The 21,117-nt window shown below is 38.9% G+C and overlaps 2 protein-coding genes across 2 annotated transcripts in view; both read right to left on the bottom strand.

Annotated features, from left to right (window-relative positions):
- XPO4 (exportin 4) overlaps nt 1-13,962 on the bottom strand; it is a 53,190-nt gene extending 39,228 nt beyond the window's left edge. Inside the window, exons 1-3 of the mRNA XM_008630988.2 lie at nt 13,834-13,962; nt 10,196-10,337; nt 9,807-9,945 (exon numbers count right to left, since the gene is read on the bottom strand). Of these exons, the coding sequence (XP_008629210.1) occupies nt 9,807-9,945; nt 10,196-10,337; nt 13,834-13,927 (375 nt within the window). The 5' untranslated portion in view covers nt 13,928-13,962. The remainder of the gene's footprint in view (nt 1-9,806; nt 9,946-10,195; nt 10,338-13,833) is intronic.
- Nucleotides 1-21,117, bottom strand: part of EEF1AKMT1 (eukaryotic translation elongation factor 1 alpha lysine methyltransferase 1) — a 169,224-nt gene that overhangs the window by 60,812 nt on the left and 87,295 nt on the right. The window lies entirely within an intron of this gene.

Here is a 21,117-nt window from a genome sequence, read left to right as displayed (position 1 = left end):
CAAGTTTTTATTTGATGCTTAAATTAGTGACTCACTCACATTTTTCAGCTCAAAGCAACCACAATGTAAGGACATCACTAGCTGCAATTACAAATCTGTACACTTTGATGCTCTGTAACATACCCTGATTACCAAGTGCTATCAGTGGCTCCAACAGTACAACCAACCAGGCTAAAACTAAACTGCTTCTGCTTTATCATATTAAGATCTTGCCACCAAGACACCATCCAGACCACCACAGAACAAGCAGGGCAGCAATGCAGACTACCCATCATTTGCAGTTCATTGCCAATTGTTGGAAAATAAATCACCAAGTTCAAATAGGCAAGAACAATAGGAAAAAAGTTTGTTTCCACTGTGATTACAAATACTTAATATTAGCTGCAATAGCTCCTTCCTTTTTCTCCAATTTGTTTATAGGTATATAGTAATTTATCCTTTCTCTTTGGAGAGTAATGTGTTACTGCATGGTAAAAATGTGTTACAGATTTTCTGTGTGCTTTTCTCCTGATTTCAAGGAAAAATTAAAAGGAAGGTTAAATTTTATGACTGATAGTAAAGACATCTTTTTTAAAGTGTAAAGAGCAATGGGTACAGGTAGGCTGACTAAATCTGCTAAGAGTCCAATAAAGCAGCTTGAGCAGTGACCTATACCCCTGATTACAGTGAGAACTAGTTCAGATAGTTTTGGGACATCAGCATCTGCTTTGAGCACGACAAGAGAAAAATGATGTTACTAGATTTATACACCTTATTCCGTCCAGCACACTAGCTCACAGCAAATGCCAGGGCACACTGCATCCCTCTGGTTTACTCCCTCCTACTGAATTCCCAGCATCCCATCAACTTCCTTAACTTGGTATTTCAATACCTGGGGTGCCTGCCCCATTCCCTCACCATGCCAAGGGCCTCATGTGCAATATTTGCACATCCGTACACTTCTGTCGCCATCTGCACTTGCGCTTACCCCTTGCATCCATAAGGAATTGTAAGCACTCCCATATATTCCAGGTCATCAGGGGAGGAGAAGACCAAAGAGAAGATACTGGCCAGTAATTTAAAATTTACTGCAACAACAGGATGAGGTGAGATGGCTTGAGACTGGTTTCCTAGAAGGCAGGTGCCAGCCTCCATGAGTTCAGCTCTCAGACAAGAGCAGAGGAACAGATCAAGACTCTAACCTGTCCTTGCAAGGTCAAGTATTTGCACAGAGCTTTGCAAAACCACCACTGCTTCCCAAAATTGCCATAAGGCTACAGGAATTTATATAGACTTGTGCATAGCAGTAAGATGGCCATTTTCATGAGTACTAACAAATTATTAGCTTAAAAGAATATTTGCCCTGCCATCTAGTTAACTTTCCTGAATATGCAGTAGTACTTCAGAAACTCCGGAATAAAGCTCAAGTAAATTTTACTAAAAATAAAATTTTATTTTCATAAAGTAACTTTACTGAAGGTTAACTACGAATATTTTGAATCACGTTTTTTAATATACAGCTACATTTGGTGTGAAGACACTAAGTACCTCAACACAAATACTATCAGAAGAAAGATTTCAAAAATTTTAAAAGCAACAATTTCAGAGAAACCAATACTGGTGTGCTCGGTGAACTAAAATTTCTTCCTCATAAATGTAGGAAAATTCAATGCACCTAACACATAAAAAATTCTAGGGTGGAGGGTTTGGGGATTTTTTGTGTTTTGTTTTTTGGTTTGGTTTTTTGTTGTTGTTTTTGGTGTGGGTTTGGTTGGTTCGTTTGTTTGTTCATTTGTTTTGTGGTGGGGGTTTTTTGGTTCTTTTTTAAACGTTTTTTTTTAAGGTTTTTGCCACACCACAGAAGAGATTAACAATGCAAGTTAATAATACCACACTGTAATAAGTAGAAAATGCACGTGACTCTGGGCATCATATTAAAAGCCAGATCTGAGTGTCTATTGTGCAGCAATGCCATTAACTTCATACCAGTAAGAGTACACCTCTGAACCTAGTTTGACTCATTCGCTAGCAATTTCACTAGTTCTGCCACAAGTACATGCCCAAACAATAAGCCCATCTAACAAAATAAAATCCTTCTCTTGTTGAGAGAGAGGATTGCCTCTGAGAATAGCTTGGCACTCACCCCAGTTAGCTTTATTACCAGGAGTAAACTTCATGAAAGATCGCTATACAAAAAATAGACACTCAGCTGCTCAAACAGAAGATCAATGGGACTTGTGATAAGAGATTAACTTGGCAATCAGACACCCAGTAGTAACACTGTTTTAGTGGTTTTCTTTTCAAATGACTTTAATAAAACACAGACACTACAGAAAGACCATGCACCATTTTAACAGTAAACAACATTTATATATCATTCATAAAACTCACACGCAAAAGGTAAATACAACTTATTCCTCCAAATGGAATGTCCCCTACAAAAGAAGCTAAAGTCATAATGTTTGAAGGGATTTCACACTCGTGCCTGGGCTGCCCATGGAATAAATGAAGTGCTTCATTTGAGGGTAGTTGGATTACAAAGCATCTGAAAGGAAGAAGAGTTCAAATACAGCCTAGGAAAAAATGGACATGTGGTACACCAGCTCTGCAGCAATAAAGCCAACAGACAAAGCTGAATGAACTCCAATACCAGAATTGTTTCCTTGTTTTGAATTCAGAGCAGAGATACAGTTAGGTTGTGAGAGGTTTGATTAAAGAATTCATTTTACAACAAAACCTACAAAACTATCATGCAGTGCCTTCTGCAAGTATCATTTACACCTACAGAAAAAGCAGTAAGCATATCTAAAAGAATTAAGGTCTTACCTGAATAGAGCAAATCATAACATCTACCCTGTTACATTAGATCACTGCCAGCTTGACTATGCATTTAGAGGACTTTTTGTCTCCACATGTATAATGTAAACTCTGTTACTGAAACCAAAAGTAAGACATGTGAAGATTTAATAATATCCCTAAACTACCTAAATTTAACTTGCACAAGAGCAGGAAGAATCAAAGAGTAAATGTATCAGAAGCAGAATTTTCTGTATTGCTCCTAGGTGATAGAATTCTGTAATGAGAATGTATCAAAAGCAATTTTTCCAAGTAAGTTGTTTAAAGCAAGGCTTTCTTTATAAAGGCAGTAATACACTTCTAACTTCCTTGAATAAGCACAGCTGTATTTGCTAACGTTTTCAGAGTATCTAAATCTCCAGAATGTAAGCTGTAACTCCAAACTGAAAGGTTAACAGGATGGCCAGAGGGCCAAAAGAAATATCTTTATGTATGCAGAGTAACTGGGGCCACTCCAACTTTTCAGCGTGGGACTATTGCAAGGTGGGTGGGGGACCCAGGAGCTGAAGTCATGGTTCCCAACCAAAGAAAACCAGAACATATCTGAAGAAATGTAAGCAAGCACCAGGAAGAACCCCCTGATTTTTATCTGTTTGTTCCTTCCCAAATGAGCCAACTGGTGGAAAAAAGCTGTAGAGCAGAGACAGGATGATAGCAATAGGACCCACAGCTGCAGTTCTGTGCTGTCAGCAGTAAGGGACTGGCTGGGCAGTGCACTCCTTTCCTCTATTCCCCTTTCTGCCACTGTGCAAAGACAGATGAGCAGCACCAGGTTAACACATCAGAGCTACAGTGGCACAATAGGCAAGACCTTGCTTCCCTTCCTTGAAGGGAACCAAGCAAACCAAGGGAAACACCCAGGGTTGAGCTGAGAAAGAGAAAATCAATTTGCCTGTGAATCACCATGGGCCAGAGGAAGATAATCTTGTGGCATGTGAAGCATGCAGGCTTTGGACAAAGAGAGAAGGGAAGTAGCAGCCTCTACTAATAATGGAAGAGGTCCAGGCAGAGTTAGCTGGAGCATAGGGTGCAAAACAGGCTTTTCTTTGTTTCTCTGGAGACAGGCAAAGTTGTGAAGCAGAAATCAGGAGGAGAAAAAAAAAGAAGTAATCTCATAAAAGAAGTTGAAGGCCTGAAAACCATTTATAAAGGTAACATATCCTTCTCTAGGTTCTTGTCTGAATGGCATCAGTTGGATCTTCACTCCTATCATAGCTGCATGAACAAATACAGGACTTTCAATTAAACTCAAAATAATGAATAGTAAGGCTAGCTATGCAGTTCGCCATCAGCAGCACCCAAGCTTTAAATATACACCATCCTGACAAGTGCTCTTTGGTGGGCAGGTGTCCTCCCTTCCCCCACTTTTCCCAGTACTCACTCCTGGTCTTTCTTGCCTGCCTCTGCCTGCCATACTGCCAGCTATGTCAAATGAGCTGCATTACACGGCTGTGCTCCACAGCAGATCACCCAAAGAAAAAAATGAGAAGCTGTGAGGGAGAAGGGGCTGTTTCCAAGCAGACTAACAAAGATCCAGTATATTACTGAACACATTTATTCTGAAGGGCGGTACCTTTGAGAGGAAGAATGACGAAACACCAAGCAGCTAAGGACAACAAAAGTCTTAAAGAGGCTTTTCCCCTCAAGCCTGTTTATTTGTGTGTCACCACTGTAATAAAAAAAATACATGGTGTAACACATGGAAAGGTTTAATTTCTTCTTTCCCAGTGAGTCTCTGAGGTCACAGGTGAGGGACTCCACAGGTGCAAATCTCATGAGACGGCAAAACAGAAGAAAGAAAGGGTTTGGTATGCTATACCTAGAACAGGTGATGCACATCTCACCACTTGGAACACATCTCCTCACTTCCCAGCCCTGTCTTTGAAACTGTGGCTTTAGTGTAAATAATACTGGGCAGTTATCAATTTCTAGTAGTTATTAAGCAACTAAGCTGGAGACTTGCTGTACTGCATCTCTGGTAAAACCGGTTCCCTTTCAACAGAAAAATCTGAAAACTGTAAAAGCACCCTCGTTAATTCAACTACTAAAACCACTTGTATTTTAAAGTTCTCTTACATTTCTATTACTGAATTTTAACCTCACATGTGGACTAGTTTTTGGATTCCTAAAATTCCCAAACCAATCTTTAACACACTAACTTAGGCCTTTATAGAGCATTTATCAGCTTAAATATCCTGGTTCATCCTCTGTTTTTTATATTCAACATGTTTGAAGGGCAATGAGGTTCGTAGAACAAGGTAATAATTTTATTACACCAGAAGACACAGCTTGGGAGTGGGATAATATATATGTTTTTGTCAAAACATGAAAGTCAGGAGAGCCTCTCCAACTCCTACCCTACCACATGAAACAGTAACAGCTAGACAGATTTCCAGAAGTAAAACTCCCTTTAAATAATAAAAACAAGAACTGTAAATACTAAATAAATATAATTAGCTATCCAGGCAGCTATTATAATGGATAGATTAACCTCAATAAAGATGAATGCCTAGAGTTTTGCTTATTAGTATTTCCCACCGCTCACATGAAATCCATTCACAGCACATCCCTCAAAAGCTTTAGGTAATCTGAAGCAGCTGGATCTTCTCTCTAGCCCAACTAGGAACACTGGGAAACAGAAAAACAGTTTTACAAATTTTACAAGAGAAGGAACGGTTAGGATTCCAGAGCTTTTCCAGTGAGTCTTGACAAGTCATCTTCCATATACAAAAAAATATGTAGGCTTCAGATATGGAGCTTTATATTAAATACATTCTACATGCCTACAGTATGCACTGTAGGTCTTAAAAAACATAGCTTCTGTTGCTCCCCAGTCCCATGTCAAGTCTAGCAGCTGGACCCCTCTGCATCTGCCTATACATATGCTGGAAGAAATTGAGGTGTGATCCATATCTCAGTCTGGTTTTAAACAAAATCTATCTGATTGTGTTCACATGCAGACCAGATCCTCCTGGGAGTCAGTCACTTAGCTGCCAGGATTCCTGTCCTTCTGGCAGGGATGAAGGACAAATGAAATCCTTCAGCTGTGCAAAAGCAGAATATTTTAACACAAGAAGAAAAAGCCAAGAAATTGAAAACATGTATACTTGAGAAGAGCTTGGCCCATGCAATTCTCCAAAATCTTGAAATCAGTGATAGAAAACATGTATTTAGAATTTTAAGATTGGCTCATGATACTGTGTCTGCTGCCAGAATCTCTGTCCCCCAGAGATGAAGATTTTGAAAAGAGATCCTGAAATTGCTATTGGAGGGAGATTACAGATTCTCCTTCCTGAGCAGAGGGATGGCTTGTATCGATAATATGGGAGGAGGCAGGAAAAACAAAACTAAGAACTCCAAAGCTAATCCTTGTCCTCCTAGAGGATTACTACCTAAACTCAGTTACAAATAAATAGGCAGCCAGACTAAAAGTTTACTTTCCATTCTCAAAGTTTCTTCTGTGAGATTCATAAAGCACCAAATGGCAGAGAACCAGCAGCAGAAGCCAACACTCCAGGTTCTAAAGCTGGCTCTAACCATGCATCCTTCCCATCCCTGAAGTATTAACTCTCCTTAGTGTCCTGTTATTTCCTTAACATGTACACTGTGTTCCACTATTAAAAGATTACTCAATACTAAAGCCATTTTATTACTCTCATCACAATTCCTCTCCTTATCTTCCTTCCAACCTCCTTATTTTTTCATTCTCAACAGTTCATCCATCAGTCTTGCTCACATGACAGTTTGCCGCTACATAACTAGCCTCAAAATAAATCCATCTCTAAAGATCTTTTTAATCAGTACTTGAGAAGTTGAGGTATTAAGCACATCAAATCCTGCAAATGGACACACACAACAGAGACTACCATCTACATTCACTGCCCTCCTTATTACCCCAACTATCAAGACTTGACCCTGACAAGATATTACTGAAAAGTCCCAAAGATTTCATGTTGCAGGACTGTCTAATGATCACAAAGTTAGTAGAGATGTCTGAGAGAAACTGGGTGGAGTGTTGCAGGGAATGGAAAAGATTAAGTACCCACATTATTCTTGTGAGGTAAAGATGGGTCAAGAAGCTTCACAGCCAACAGGGACAAAAAAGTAAGCAAGAAGCAGACAAGAGAATGCTTTGCTTTTTCAAAATGGACTTTCTCTCATTTAAAAACTGCCGTAGAAAGCCATTACCTCAGAATACTCTGAGTTGGAGGGGACCCACGAGGATTGAGTCCAACTCTTAAGTGAATGGCCCATATGGAGATCGAACCCACAACCTTGGCATTATTAGCACCATGCTCTAACCAATTAGCAGCAGCTAAGAGCTGCCGATAGTTCTTGTTTGAGAGCTTTAAACATTTTTAAATATGAAGTGACCTGCTGCTGACTCCATGTGTAGTGAACCTCAGGCAGGACGACACAAATGGGTGAGCAGAAGGCTGAGAAGGATACAGAAAGTGACAAAAGAGACTGGAAAAAAAATTAGGAGTCACAAAGGTATGACAGACTTCTGCAACTTGAGTGTACAAGGAGGCAAGAATGCGTCTCACGCCACAGAAAAGACATGTCAAAAAAGTGGAATGATTCCTTCCACAGGGAAGCACAGAGGACTGGAAAGTATCTGCCAATCTTTTTCAAAACCTACATCCTAGCCTCTTCCCTGATTTGAACAGACGCCTATAAGTAACTAATATAAACGAATCTCCAGAAACACTTGTGACAGTGCATGGCACTGTCCTGACAGCACATCTTGGATCTTGAAAGCAGTACCAGTCCCTTCAGGATGTGGGCTTCACACCATACCCTGAAGCACTTAGCTGAGAATCCCCACGGCAGCAAGGCAACTGCACCACTGGGGTCCCACATGGCCCCACAGGCACGGCTGAATGCTACAGGGACACTAGTAAAGAAACAAAACCACCCAGCCATATTTGAAAAGATAACTAAAATAATAAATAATTCATTGTATGAATTATTTCATACAACCTTTCAGAGTTGTTATATATTTATACAAGAGGCATGCCCTGACCCCCTTCAGAACGCAGTTTTGGCAGGTACTGTGCTAAAACGCCATTTTATTACAGCTTATTTTTGTACATGCCTGTCCTGGGTGCCAGTACCAGAGTCTCCCTTGCAGCTAAGTCTCAGAAGATTACAAGAACATTTTCATGAATGAGAACTGGTTTACAATATAAACCCTCATATATACATGGGAGCAAGTGCTTATAACCAGTTTGCCAAAGACTAACAACCATATACCGTGCCGTACAGAAAAGACGTTTCAGCAGCATCACGTGTCTTTTTTTTTTTTTTTTTGGTATTAAGTGCTATTAGCACACCAGAATAGAAAACATCATTAAATACCCTAGACATTTTCAATACCATTCTTAAAACCTGAGCACAAATATTTTGGAAAAACTATGGAAAAATTCATGCTTGTGAAGAGAGGGAAATTAAATAAAGGGAAATGAAAAACTGAGCTCAACTTGGCAGTGAGCTGAACTTGGAGAAGAGCACCCCTTCCCCCAGCCAGAGCTCCTCTGCAAAGTGCTCTGCTCCACAGCATGCCCAGGATGATATGCTTGGAGCAGGCAGTCTTAGCTTGCTGTATGCTGTGGTCAGTGCAATGCGTCTTTGGACAGTGCATGCCCAGAGTACAGCTGCACAAGCTGGACCGTGCATGACTCAGTTCACAGCCCACACTTCTATTTGTGCCACTTTTGTATCTTTACACAAAGATCCTACAAACTACATGAGCATACAGAGTGTCATGCATAAAACTTGAAAACCTCAGCTGTAACACTGCTTTAATAACCAGACTATGCTTCCTGGAAAAAAGCATTAGCTCAGTTCTTCTTAACAAATACCCATTTCTATCTGCATTATTCAGAATCAAAAGGCTAAAACAGTTACCTTAAGGTAAATAACTGTGAAATTAAGGTTTACAAGAGTAAATGAAATTTCCATACCCTGGAGGGATATTACTTGTTGCTCAGAGGTGACACACTATTTTTAGGACCATGACATGAGCTGGATTACTTCTAGTACACTTTGATTGAATTTTCAGAGTTAAACATTTGCCACTCACATCTGTGTAGCACAACTGCTGCTCTAAACGCTCAGCAGTGTTAGGAGCCAGTTCTCTCAAGGTTTTTGTCTGAGAAAAGCTTCAGTTAAAGTTTCAGCATGGAATCTATATACTCTTTGATTTTCATTTGGTAGGAGACAAAATCACCACTCTTTAAGCTCTAGTTACATGCCTCTATTATGACCTATTCTAAACTTATCCCCTGGCATAGCAAACGGAATTTCACTAAATGCATAGATAGATATTGGACACCTTGTTTCCACTTTGAGCTCAGTATGGAAGGTAACACTTACCCCTAGTAGTATGACATTAAATCAAGAATAAGTTTTGTATTTCCATTCCATGTTTTACTTCCGCACACCCCTTTCTCTCCACCTACTCGTCTCCCAGAGAACAGCAGAGGCCTATGCCTCCTGCTCACTATTTCAACAGCTGAGCTGCAGCAGAGAGCAGCACCGCACAGATGGAAGGGGAACAGAGTGTGCAAAGAACCTTCCAGCTAATGGAAAATCTGTTTTAAATCTTACGATTTGATTAAAGAAAACCAGAGAAAAAAAGAAAACAAATAAAAAAAACCCATACCAAAAAAAACCCAAAACAAAAAACCCCCAAAACAAACCACCAACCCACAACTATGTCACTTAAAGCAGCTATTCAGAAAACCATTCCCTAAAAATATGGTCTCATTGTATACCAAAGAAGTACACATACTACCCCCAGTCCCAACACATTAAAATGTCTCCAACTTGGTAAATGATTTAATAGCTATCAACTTAATTACTAATTGGATAAGAGAGGTATAAAATATTTTATAGCCACTAAGTACAAAACCTAAGCTGCTGATACAGACGGCTTAACTTTTGAAGAAAAAAACCTGAGTACTTACCACAGTGGGGTTACCGCTGCTGATTAGCTGGCTGACTTCATGAAAAATGCTTTTGCAGTCGATTGATTTGTCTAATGATCCCCGTTTCACTATCACCGCTACTGCTAATAAAATCTGCTCCCGAACATACTTTTGAAGGCTGTAAACAACATTGCACAAATATATTTGCAAATAATTCTGGACATCGATGCTCAATAAAATTTTAAACACATTTCTTTTTCAAATATTTTGCGTGAATTCGTAAGGGAAAGGTGACAGAAGTTAACTGCTAAGACTAAAAAACAAATTATTCTTAAAATGATTTTGCACTGCTATCCAGGGAAACAAAAATGATAACCCAGCCTTTATGCAGAATTCTGCATGTTCTGAGGTATGTTTTCTATACTTACTTAGGCCTTTGTAAGACATAGGTTAGAAGGAATGTTCGCAGTGACTCAATGCTCGCTTTTTCCAAGAGAATCCATTCTCTTACAACTGCTTCCATTATCGCAGTAGCAGCTTGAAAAAGGACATAGTCCACTTTGCTAGTTTCTGTGGGAAAAAACAAAGGCAACTTGAGTATTAGAAGACGTGTATTCAGCTTGACAAAAAAAATTTTTGGAATTTACTATCATTTATTATTAAATAGAATATTGGTGCTATGAAAACAGATAAAGAATTTACAGCTCAGAAGGGGGTGAAATAGTCAATAATACAATTATCAAATTGTCCAACATTATTCAAGTCAATGACCTAGGAGAAAAGTTGTCTGCACTAGAAGGCTGGTTCAAAGAACAGGAATAAGAATGCTAACAACAGGGGGAATAAAATAAACAAGATGACAGCTTTAGTTCCAATACATTAACTGGTAAAAGTGATTAACCCTACAGGCATGTCAAAGCTGAAAATTTCTGTGCTTGCCTTTGAAAACAACAGTGCATAAAAGTACATGTATTTTATGGGTAATAAAAAGAAGCAAATCCACTTACACTAAAAGGTAACATTTGTGTTTAATTATCCAAGAAAAATTTTACACTGTGGTGTACTTAAAGTGTTCTACTTCATGTTCAAGTTTCCAGTATTTTGAGTTAATCAAAATATAATTTCTGACCACAGTATAGGAATCATTTGCCATTATTATCTGAATATGGGATTACTATGTATACAGATGCACTAAGGAAAGTATAAAAATATGTTACAGAGAAAGGTAACAGTTTGGTGACTACAAAGTACAATTTAAAGAGAAATGCCAGAATATTAATGTAATTTCTGTGATGATAAAAAGATACAGAGATGTTTTTGTTGTTCTTCTTTGCTTTTAAAAATTTTAACTTGGAAATAGCAGGTAGTATCACAGAAGCCAGTTTCAAAACATTCTGAGCTGTGTAGAAAATACAGACAGAACTTTCAGAAAGGGTGCAGCCACAGGGTGGCAAAAGCATAAAATATGAAATGATGAAATAAAATTCCCAAACAAGAAGCAGAGTTTGAGCTATAGTGGGTGACCTGCCAGGACTAGAAAAACTGGTTTTGAAAAAAACTCAATCATGAGATGAAGGGATTTAAATTACTACAAAATTTTTCTTCCCCCAATTGCATACACACAAGTTTATAATATAAATTTCCTTTATATGCAAATACTATATCCAAGATAACAGATAATTTGCTAAAATATTTTAAAGTAATTTAATCAGGCTCCAAATCTAAACCCACACAGGTAAACATGCTTAAATGAAAATAAACCACCTTTAAATCTACTTAACTTAATAATTACTTAAGTAACCACTTAAGTAAAAGATTAATGCATATGTCTAACACATACAAAAACAAATTAAATTATTCCTGCATGGGAATTTTAATTCTGGCACTTGTTACCGTGAGTCTTCAGCTTTTCTAACTGTAAAAAGCTCACACACCCAAAAAAAGAGGACGTAATTAAAATAGGACAGTTTCCCCTTTGCGCCAAGTGCCACAGCCACACAACTGCGATCTCCGACAGCACAGACCTGCAGCCCCCAGCACAGGCCTGTAATTAGCCAGAGCACCATGATCCCCCACAGGAACTTACTAAAGAAAGGAAGGACAAGTTTTGCCAGTGCACTGAACAGCTATAAGCTTGCAGCAGAACACAGAGCCTCGTGCTTCCTGGGTTCAACTCCAGGTTTCTAAAGAACAACATAGTAGTGGCTGTTCCCCTTTTCCAATATGCTCACTTTCTCCATTATTCTCCCTGTGTCCTTCACACACTCTTCTTTCTACGAATGACATCAACATCCTTGTTATCTCTCTCTACCTCCATTCCAGTTCCTGTCTTGACCATTTTTTTATTTCTTTTTAAGCCATCTACTTAGTTCTCTGGTTCCAGCACACCCTTACCAGCACACATCCCTTCAGTACACTTCAACTCTTATTCTTCATCATGAACAGCTTGTTTCCCTTCCCTGGTTCCTGATTTCACAATCCCCGCCTCTTCTTCCTCAACTCCCAAATCCTAACTACCTGTTCTTTCTGTCCAGACTGTACAGATCCTTACTGAGGAAGCACAAAGTTTTGAAAAAGTCTCTAAGTTCCAGGTCTCAGCATTGTAACTGCCTACATTCCTACAAAAAACCTGCCCCACATGGAAACATGCTGGCTTCTCAGTGGTGGTAGCATATGAACAGTTTAAGATGTAATATTTCTAGACATCCAAAAGGTATTAAAACCAGCATCATATTCTTTCCAACCAGCCACATTTAAGATTTCATGAAATTTCATTATTCATTTCTGATCGATGATGAATGTATCACTTAGTTCCAAATGGTCTGCAAACAAAGTTACTTAAGGATGTTTTTGCCCACTTAGTTTTCTCTAAAAATCAGTGTGAAAACAAGAAGCATCAATTTTGCTGACCCATCAAGCAAAAAGTGTGATTGCAGTCTTCCAAACCAAATGGAGTACTACTATAATATACTAAACGCAGAAGAAACTAATTTGTAGAGAGAAATTTTGGTTGCAGGAAAGGAAGCACATCCTGGTCTATATATCACAGTATAACATACGAGTAGGTCTGCAATACTGACATCACAATATTCATGAATTGTAAGTCTCTAACCCAGTAAATTTCGAAATAACTGTTAAAAAAATACTGCAGAATGAATTAAATATGAAAATAATATTTTAAACATAATTCTAATATTTCTCTGTTCATTCTGGCAAATTCTTTAAAAGAAAAGTCACTTTTTGTGGTTTTGGCATGTGTTCTTTTGAGCAAACTTTGAGGTTTCCCCCATCAGCTCTCAGAGTCGGCTTTCACTGAAACTCCCCCTCACCCGTCCCCAGCACTCGCAACTGGTCAGTACCACAGCGCTGAGCAGCAATCTTACATCCCTACTGTGCCTGTAATTTTCAGATTTAGCTGCCAAACTCTAATAAGTCTCTATAGCACCTGTAAAAACATTTATTTTTAAAAACTTGCTACACAACCACATTTATAGCATTTCCATTAAAACCGAAGAAATTTCTGATGAAGGGTGGTATCTGCCTCTTTCCTTTCTCCACACGTACAATCACACAAAATTTCAAATCAATACTCTCTTGCTTCTACCAGGTGAACAGAAACTTCTCTAGCTTTTCCCTCTTTTCCTCTGGCTGGGCTGTCAACAGCAACTAAGTTGTTCAACTAGAAATAAACTAATTTCAGCACCAATGCAAAATCTGATAGAAGTGTATAAAATTGGATCATTGGCTGATTTAATGGGGAGCACAAAGCCAAGCAGCCACACTACTGGCAGCTGCACAAGCTGCATAGATTAGACAGTATTACAATAATCATGTTGCAGAAGAAATCTATTAAATCAGTTTAGGAACTTAGCTACATGAAGTTACACCTTACAGCTTTGAAACTGACAGAAATAAAACAGAAAATGACAGTAATAGGCTTCACCCTCCATCAAAAAGTACCCCATATCAAAATCAAAACTGATGTCCATAGTCCCAGCTGTAAAAGAGCAGCACAGTTCCAGTTATAAAAGAATGTACACACCTAACTCCATTTATTGAAACTTACCCAAAATATGTTTGCAAACAGCAAATGGTGATTTTGATTTTCTAAATGATAAGAATATGTGCTCAGCATGTTGGCGTTGTTCATTATTGACCATGGAAGGTGGTGCCTGAAAGAAAAAAAAACGTTATTCAAGCACTGATCAAAAACATAGTAAGAGCTATATGTCATGAACTTATAAATGTTTAACAAGTCAAACACCAAAACCAAGTATTTCTTGGCAAAACTGCTTGCTCTCAGGCACAGCCTCTTCTTATATACCACTGTGTATTTACCTCGCATGCACATAGGTGTGAATATCAAGATATGAGGCAGAGAGTGAATAATTTAAGTATAGTTTCCTAATGATGTTTCTGAAGAAAATTACAAGTCAGATCTAAATTCAAACCAATCCTTTTTCTGCTCAGACCAAAAATACCACTGCACATCACTAAGTGCTGCTATGCATGCTCACAGTCCTGGAAGCAAAGCACTGTTTTTTCTTTAGTTCTACATTTGTTTTAAAATATTTAATTGTATAATAAATTCAAGGGATTTAAAAACTACAGTTACGTTCTAAAATAAAGTATTACCAGTAACATACTACCCTCTAGTGTTTAATGTTAAAGTTGACATCCTGAGGACTGGGTGTGATTGAAGAGACAAGCAAGCCCATTTGGGAATGGCTACGGTGGTTCCTCAGCTTACACCCATCCCTATATACACCCACCCCGTTACATCCTGGGCACCTTGGCTGCTAAGGTAACCCTTGCTGCTCTCCTGTTGAAAGCCACCTCCACGGTGGTTTCTACCTGAAAATCAGCTAGAGGTAAAGCACGAAACCATGCAATAACCTGGACCTCTGTGAGGTGCCTACAGAGCACAGACAAGCTGCCTGCACTGCAGCCTCACCTCATGGAGCAACCCCAACACCCCCCTCCCCCACCCTACAAGGTAAACACAACCATGCAGAAAGTACCAGCAGCTCACAGCACCACGCTGCTCTCCACTTCTGTCACTAATAAATATTCTCTCACTTCTGCTATTTGGGATTTATCTAAACACACACATGGCACTGCATTCTTGCAGGGAATTGATACCACAAACAGGGTAAGCAAAACTGATGCACCTTTGAGAAAGGAACGTGCACACACCCAAAGATCACATCCAAACTGCAGAGCAGGATCAAGGTGACAGCGTAGGTTATTGAACGTCAGTGGAACTTCCAAACTCCACATTCCAGCTCTGTCCCTAGCAGTTTGAGGAGAACATGTGTGCCACCTATCTTTCAGTTGTGAGTTATAGCCACTGCTTTGGGAATAAAAGCACCAAGACCTTAGCACACAGACCAAGGTTTTTAACCCAAGTGAAATATTTTCCAGTAGATAAACCATAAGAAATCTGATTTAACAGACATTTCTGTGATGTAAGCTCAACTCTCCTGCATGCAGCAGGAGCTGCTCCTAACCATCTGTGTTTTCCACAGTCTGAAGGACAGTCCTCTGCATGGACTCTAGCTACATTCACTGCAACAGAACCAGCTGTACAGAATGCCAGAAAAATATTTGGAGCAGGTTATCAAACATTCAGGAATGACCTACACAGCAACAGCACTTCAGTCAGAGCTGTGGCAAATAAACAACCAAAAAAAACCAGTCCCCACTTTTCCCCCCATTGTATGAGCAAGCATTTGTGCAAATGCAGAGAACCAGATTGGGGAAGTGATTACCAAAAATCATCCCAGGTTTTTTTCATCTGGATCAGCTGGAACAACAACAAAAAAAGCAGGGTTTTTTTTTCCATCTGGATCAGTTCCCCAGTCTGGTTCACCATAACCCAACAAAAAAGCCTAAACCAGCACAGTAAGGGACATATTGGGTGGTGATAGGCTGCTTTTTTTCAGTACCAGTTATCATTTAAGGTGCATTTAATCTACAGCCTCTGTTGCTGTGCAGTGCCTGGGAATAAATTTTAAGTCTCAAGGAACACACAGCTCTTTCCCAAAGATACAGCATGAGAACTAAGAATCAAATTTCTTGAGACAAGTGACTTATTTTAGTAACTTTCTGCTACCCAAAGGAGAGGTCCTATTCCTTTCTTGGTCCCAACTGCATGGTCTTGTTACCTCTTTGCATGATACTTTCTATCACCTAGTCCACAAAAGAAAAAGAGGATAGAGGTGAAATCCTGGGGCAAGGGGAATGAACATTTGTTACCCTAACAAACATCAAAAACCCAGACAAGTGCCAGAGCCAGTTGCAACGATGGGGAGAAAAGGCGTGGAGAGACATTTCCCTTTCAACACTACTGACCTTGCAGCTCACAGCTCTGCAGTCTCATGAAGCCCCACTAACTACAGCCATGTTAGAACAAATTCTTTGGGTGTGACAAAGCATAACTTTTTGCAAGCCTGGGGTCATTTATATTCACATCCTTAGAGCAAGAAGACCAAATCAGGGCTACCTGATCCAAAAACTATTTTTGCATTAACACATTATATTTAAGCTTGCCATACAGAGATCCTATCTGTTTTCACTGTTCTGTAATACTTTAGGGCACTTTCAGGGATATCAGCTTCAAACTATTGGCACCACTGAAAAAACAACCAGAGAAGTAAAGTTTTACAGGAAATACTTCCTTTATGCTTATAATAACTAGAAAATAGACCTCTTGCTTTATATTATTTTAACTCTTTTACTTCTCTGAAGTCCAGTTACAGAAGACCTTTGACACCTTGGAAAGGCATATGGCACATCATATTCCTGTATTAATTTTTAAAATAACAATAACTTAATAATATGTTACAAACTTTGACTCTCAAAACTGTCCAGAACAGACAAGTGCAACAGTTAAGGTTTGAACTGTAAAGCCACCAGAGGGAGCTTAAAGCTCACAGTCTACTGCCTTCACTGCATTCAGACAATATTTATCTGTACAATGAAAGTAAAGCCCAGCTAATTTTTGCTTTAAGAAAAGGCCAGCATACGCACATTCTGTGGAAATTTCATATTATAAGAACACTGGCTTAGTAAGCCCAAGAGCCCTGTACCCTCCTGCCAGCACCTCCTTGGCACAATAGGGTTAGAAACGTACCCAAGGCATTCATCATGTTTGGAAGGTCCCCTAGAACACATACATCCATTCACTGTTTTCTTTCTAATTGTCTCCTTCAAACTCTTCTCTACTATCCAACTAACAAGGAATTAAAAAACAGTAAGGTAATGAGCAGGCTCTTTTGGCATATTGAAACCATTTGCAGCTATATCACTTTTCTTCCTATACTGTCTGACATTACCTCTAATACCCATTTGTTCACTCTTTTGCCCTGCCAGTTATGTACAAAAACTTCTCCAGGACAATGATCATCTTTCTGATTTTAGCATAACAAGCTACTGCCCCATAAGAAGAGAGTTCCTATATGACACAGTATTATAAATAAAATTACAACTTTTTAGCTACCAAGGCTGTCTGGATACAGAAAAGGACCAGAAGCAGCAGTGCCCACAAACAGGATCCAGCAGGACTGCTGTTTCAAATGGCAGCTATCCACTCAAAGGAAAGAGATTGAAATAAGTCAAGACTAGAAACACTGTAGCAGACTAGCACTAATACTTGCAGGACCACTACACTCATCTGAAAGCCTGGCCAACTAATAAGAAAGTAATGTAACTGCAGAAGACAGAAGACCAACTGGAAAGTACACACATGACTAGGAAACATCTGTTGATGTACATGTGGAAAGAATAAGGGCTTTAGGATTTTTTTATTTTCAATAGGAATAGTTAGATGTATACAGAGGAACTGAACCTACACATATGTATTCAGAAACATCTGCTCTGTACAAGCATTTCCTACCTCAGTAACATACCTTTTAAAAATATAATGTAATGATGACTTACTTGCCAGGATGGAAAGTGCCAAGAAATTAAGGTAATAGATGACAAAAGAAGCAAACAGGTTGCAAATACAAGATGTTCATTAAGACTAAAGTTGAAGTCGCTGTGTATCTGCCACTAACTGGCTGAAGAAGTAACACCACATCCACACTTGAAGTCTGCTTTTTTAGCTCCTTCCTCTTATTTGAAAACACTTTTTGCTTTAAAAAAATAAAAGCATCAAATTCCACCCTCCCAAGTGATTCTGTTCAGGCAGTTTCATGTCAATCATCACAGATCTACAAAATACAACTTTTTTTGATCATATATTAGAAGTTACATTATTTTCTTAATGGTTTTAGACCACAGAATAGAATTGCAGGATCCCATAAAAGTTTGAACTGGAAGGGAACTTTAAAGGCCATCTAGTACAACCCCTTGCCATGGGCAAAGACACTTTCACCTTCCACCCAAATCAGGGTGCTCAGAGCCCCATCCAATTTGGCCTTGAACATTTCCAGGGATGGGGCACCCACAACTTCTCTGGACAACCTGTGCCAGTTCCTCACCACCCTCATTGTAAAAAATTTCTATCTTCTTACAAGGCCAATAAAAAAAGACTGAATTGGCTCCTGACTATGAATCTTGACCTCTTCAATATCTTCAACGCCTCGATTGTTTAGAAGTTTCTTCTAATATCATTGTGCATCCCAGAGAATATTACTTATTGCTTACTTAAGACACTGACAGTATCTTAAAAGTAACAACTTCTACCATTCAAGTGACAACATTATTATTAAAATCAATAATGGAGTAGTTTTTTATTTAAATATTTCGTTAACCAGCTTGCATTGCTACTTCGGCATCATAATTTTACTAAGAAAAATCCTGGCCATGATCAAATATAAACATAACTAAGGATGGGGTGAGCAGCATTCGTTCCTTGCAGGAAAAAAAACTTGCTAAGACAAATTTCGATTTTTCACTTTTGCTATGGCAAGACAGCACTGAATACAACCAAAGTTAGCACCTTTCTACAATTACACTGGGGGAAATCTGCAAATTACCATGTCACAAAGAACAGTCATGCACTCCTCCAGACTTTGCTTCTTGGGAGAACATGGAGAAAGTACGCTGGAATGTTTTAAGCTGACACCCACAGTATTTCCACCTAAAAAAAAGGTCCCCTATGAACAGTACAGCCTAAACACTAGTAGGATTATGGAAAGGCAAACATGCCTACTAAGAGAATTTTCTTGGTTTAAAAAAAAAAAAAAGGATCAAATTGCTTGTACCTGCTAGTACTAAAGCCAAGTAGGAGCCCTTCTTGCCAAAGGCAATGTTTATGTCTGCAAGTGAAGTACATTACAAACTTGACAAGGGCAGAAACAAAAATCTGATACTTCTACTGAAGTGTGACTTCATAAAATTCACCACAAACTCTCCAAATCTTGCCTTCCTCACAGTCAAAAGGTACAATAAAACTGTTCCCAAACTCTGGTCTGTGGGCCACTCTTGGCTTATGAAAACCCAGTTAAAGAGATTCTTGTTCTTCACAATGGCATCTAGACTCTGCTGCAGAGAGCCTGGAAACCCAACAGGGAAAGCTTAGGAAACAGATCTCTATCGATGCACAGGGATAAGCAAAAGCTACCACAGATGGCAATGGCACTGCTGGGTCTGGACTTTGCTGACAGCCACCATCAGGCAAGACATGCTCAGAGAAGCAAGGAATAAAGGAAGCCCAGATGGCTTGCCAACATGTCCCAGCAGGCAGGGAAGCCTAGTAATAGTGAGGCATATGCAAAGGAGAAAGATCATGAGTGAACTTGAGAAGCATGTGCAGGGGAACACCATGTGATGGTGATAACATAGCTGAGGAGTACAGGCAAAAATAGAAGGAGAAAGAGAAAAAAAGGGAAAAAGTAATCAACACAAGGGCAAGCAACCATTTTTAACTAGTGCACGTACTGCATTTAGGACAGCTAAATATGTAACTCCACCCATGTAAGCAATTGTTATAGCTGCAACATAACTAAATAATCAAATGTCATTCAATTTTAAATTACTGGGCTATTCTACCAAGAAGACCAAAACCCACTAAAAACCGATTTCTGTATCTTAAATAACAAAAATACCTTGAAAGAATTACTTCCCAAAATAGTTCTGCTGTATAAGCAACTTATACAAAAGAATCAGACTCTCAGAATAAGGAGATTTCCAAGTTTAACTCTACCAAAGTCATATCAAGCAACATCCCCCAAGACTGCATTGCCCTGACTTCTGTGGAGTCAAGCCATAACAAGTTTCATTCCAGTTTTAGCAGTAACACTTTTCAAGTGTTTCAAATAAGCTTTTTCCTACAATATATCACAACACCCTCAAAAACTGTCACTTGTCTTAATAAAGTAGCTAATCCAAGAGATTAAAGGGACAGGTCAGGCACAGAGAACTGGACTATTAGCCACACTTTTGTTCTTAGACATTCACCCTACTTATCTAGCAGACACTGATACTGAATGATGCAAGGATGTCTGGTCCTCTCATGAAGCAGATGTCATGAGCCAGCAATTCAGACTAGATGAAGATGCTCAGCTCTGTAGCGTTTGGAAACTGCTTTACATGTGGATCAAACATTACTTGGGCACAAGGCCAGAAGACATTTAGACAACTGGTATCAAAAGCAGCTTCTGCTGTCCCAGTCAGATCTGTCATGGCATGACTTCCTTGCTTTGAGTAATAGTTACTACAGAAAACTTAGCTAGCATAAAAAACATCTCCAACTACGTTCCAATGACTTCCTTTACACTTACCTTTTGGAACAATCATTTAAATTACAGCAGTAACTCATCTTCCAATTTAAAAGATACTCAAGATTATTTCTGAAGATTGGTAAGAAAGATGCAATAAATAACTTCCAATCAGACCTGCACTAGAGACAACATGGTAGAGATGCAAGACTTTCTGAACAAAAACTTTCGTTGATTGTTTAAAAAAAAAAATCTTCCCTAAAAGTAATTATGACTTGAATTACTTAAACCCCAGAGTGCCCAGCATTTTTCAGTATATATTTGGAACAAATGTGTGACTGCTGGTGGAATTGCATCCTACACACCTACTCACTCACATCTTGCTTTCATGACGAAACTTAACAATAGGGAAAAAAGAGCTATTTTTTTCACATCAGCTTTTGCTTTGTATTTTTAAGCTGAAATATGTTATTAAGTCTTTTGCAAGTAAAACAGGAGACAAATTGTGGTTTGTAATAAGAGCTATTCTCAGTTTGGTAATGGTCTTATATAAGATACTATACATATACATTAATTGACTAAAGAGCCAAAGTAAATCATTACCATCAGTAACAAAACATTTTCTGAGATAAGACTTCTCTCCAAGGCAAGCAACAAACACTACTGAGATTTTATTTCTCTGC

The sequence above is a fragment of the Corvus brachyrhynchos genome, unplaced genomic scaffold, assembly GCF_000691975.1.
Source record: "Corvus brachyrhynchos isolate BGI_N302 unplaced genomic scaffold, ASM69197v1 scaffold363, whole genome shotgun sequence".
Classification (NCBI taxonomy): domain Eukaryota; kingdom Metazoa; phylum Chordata; class Aves; order Passeriformes; family Corvidae; genus Corvus; species Corvus brachyrhynchos.
This window is presented reverse-complemented; position numbering and strand designations above follow the sequence as displayed.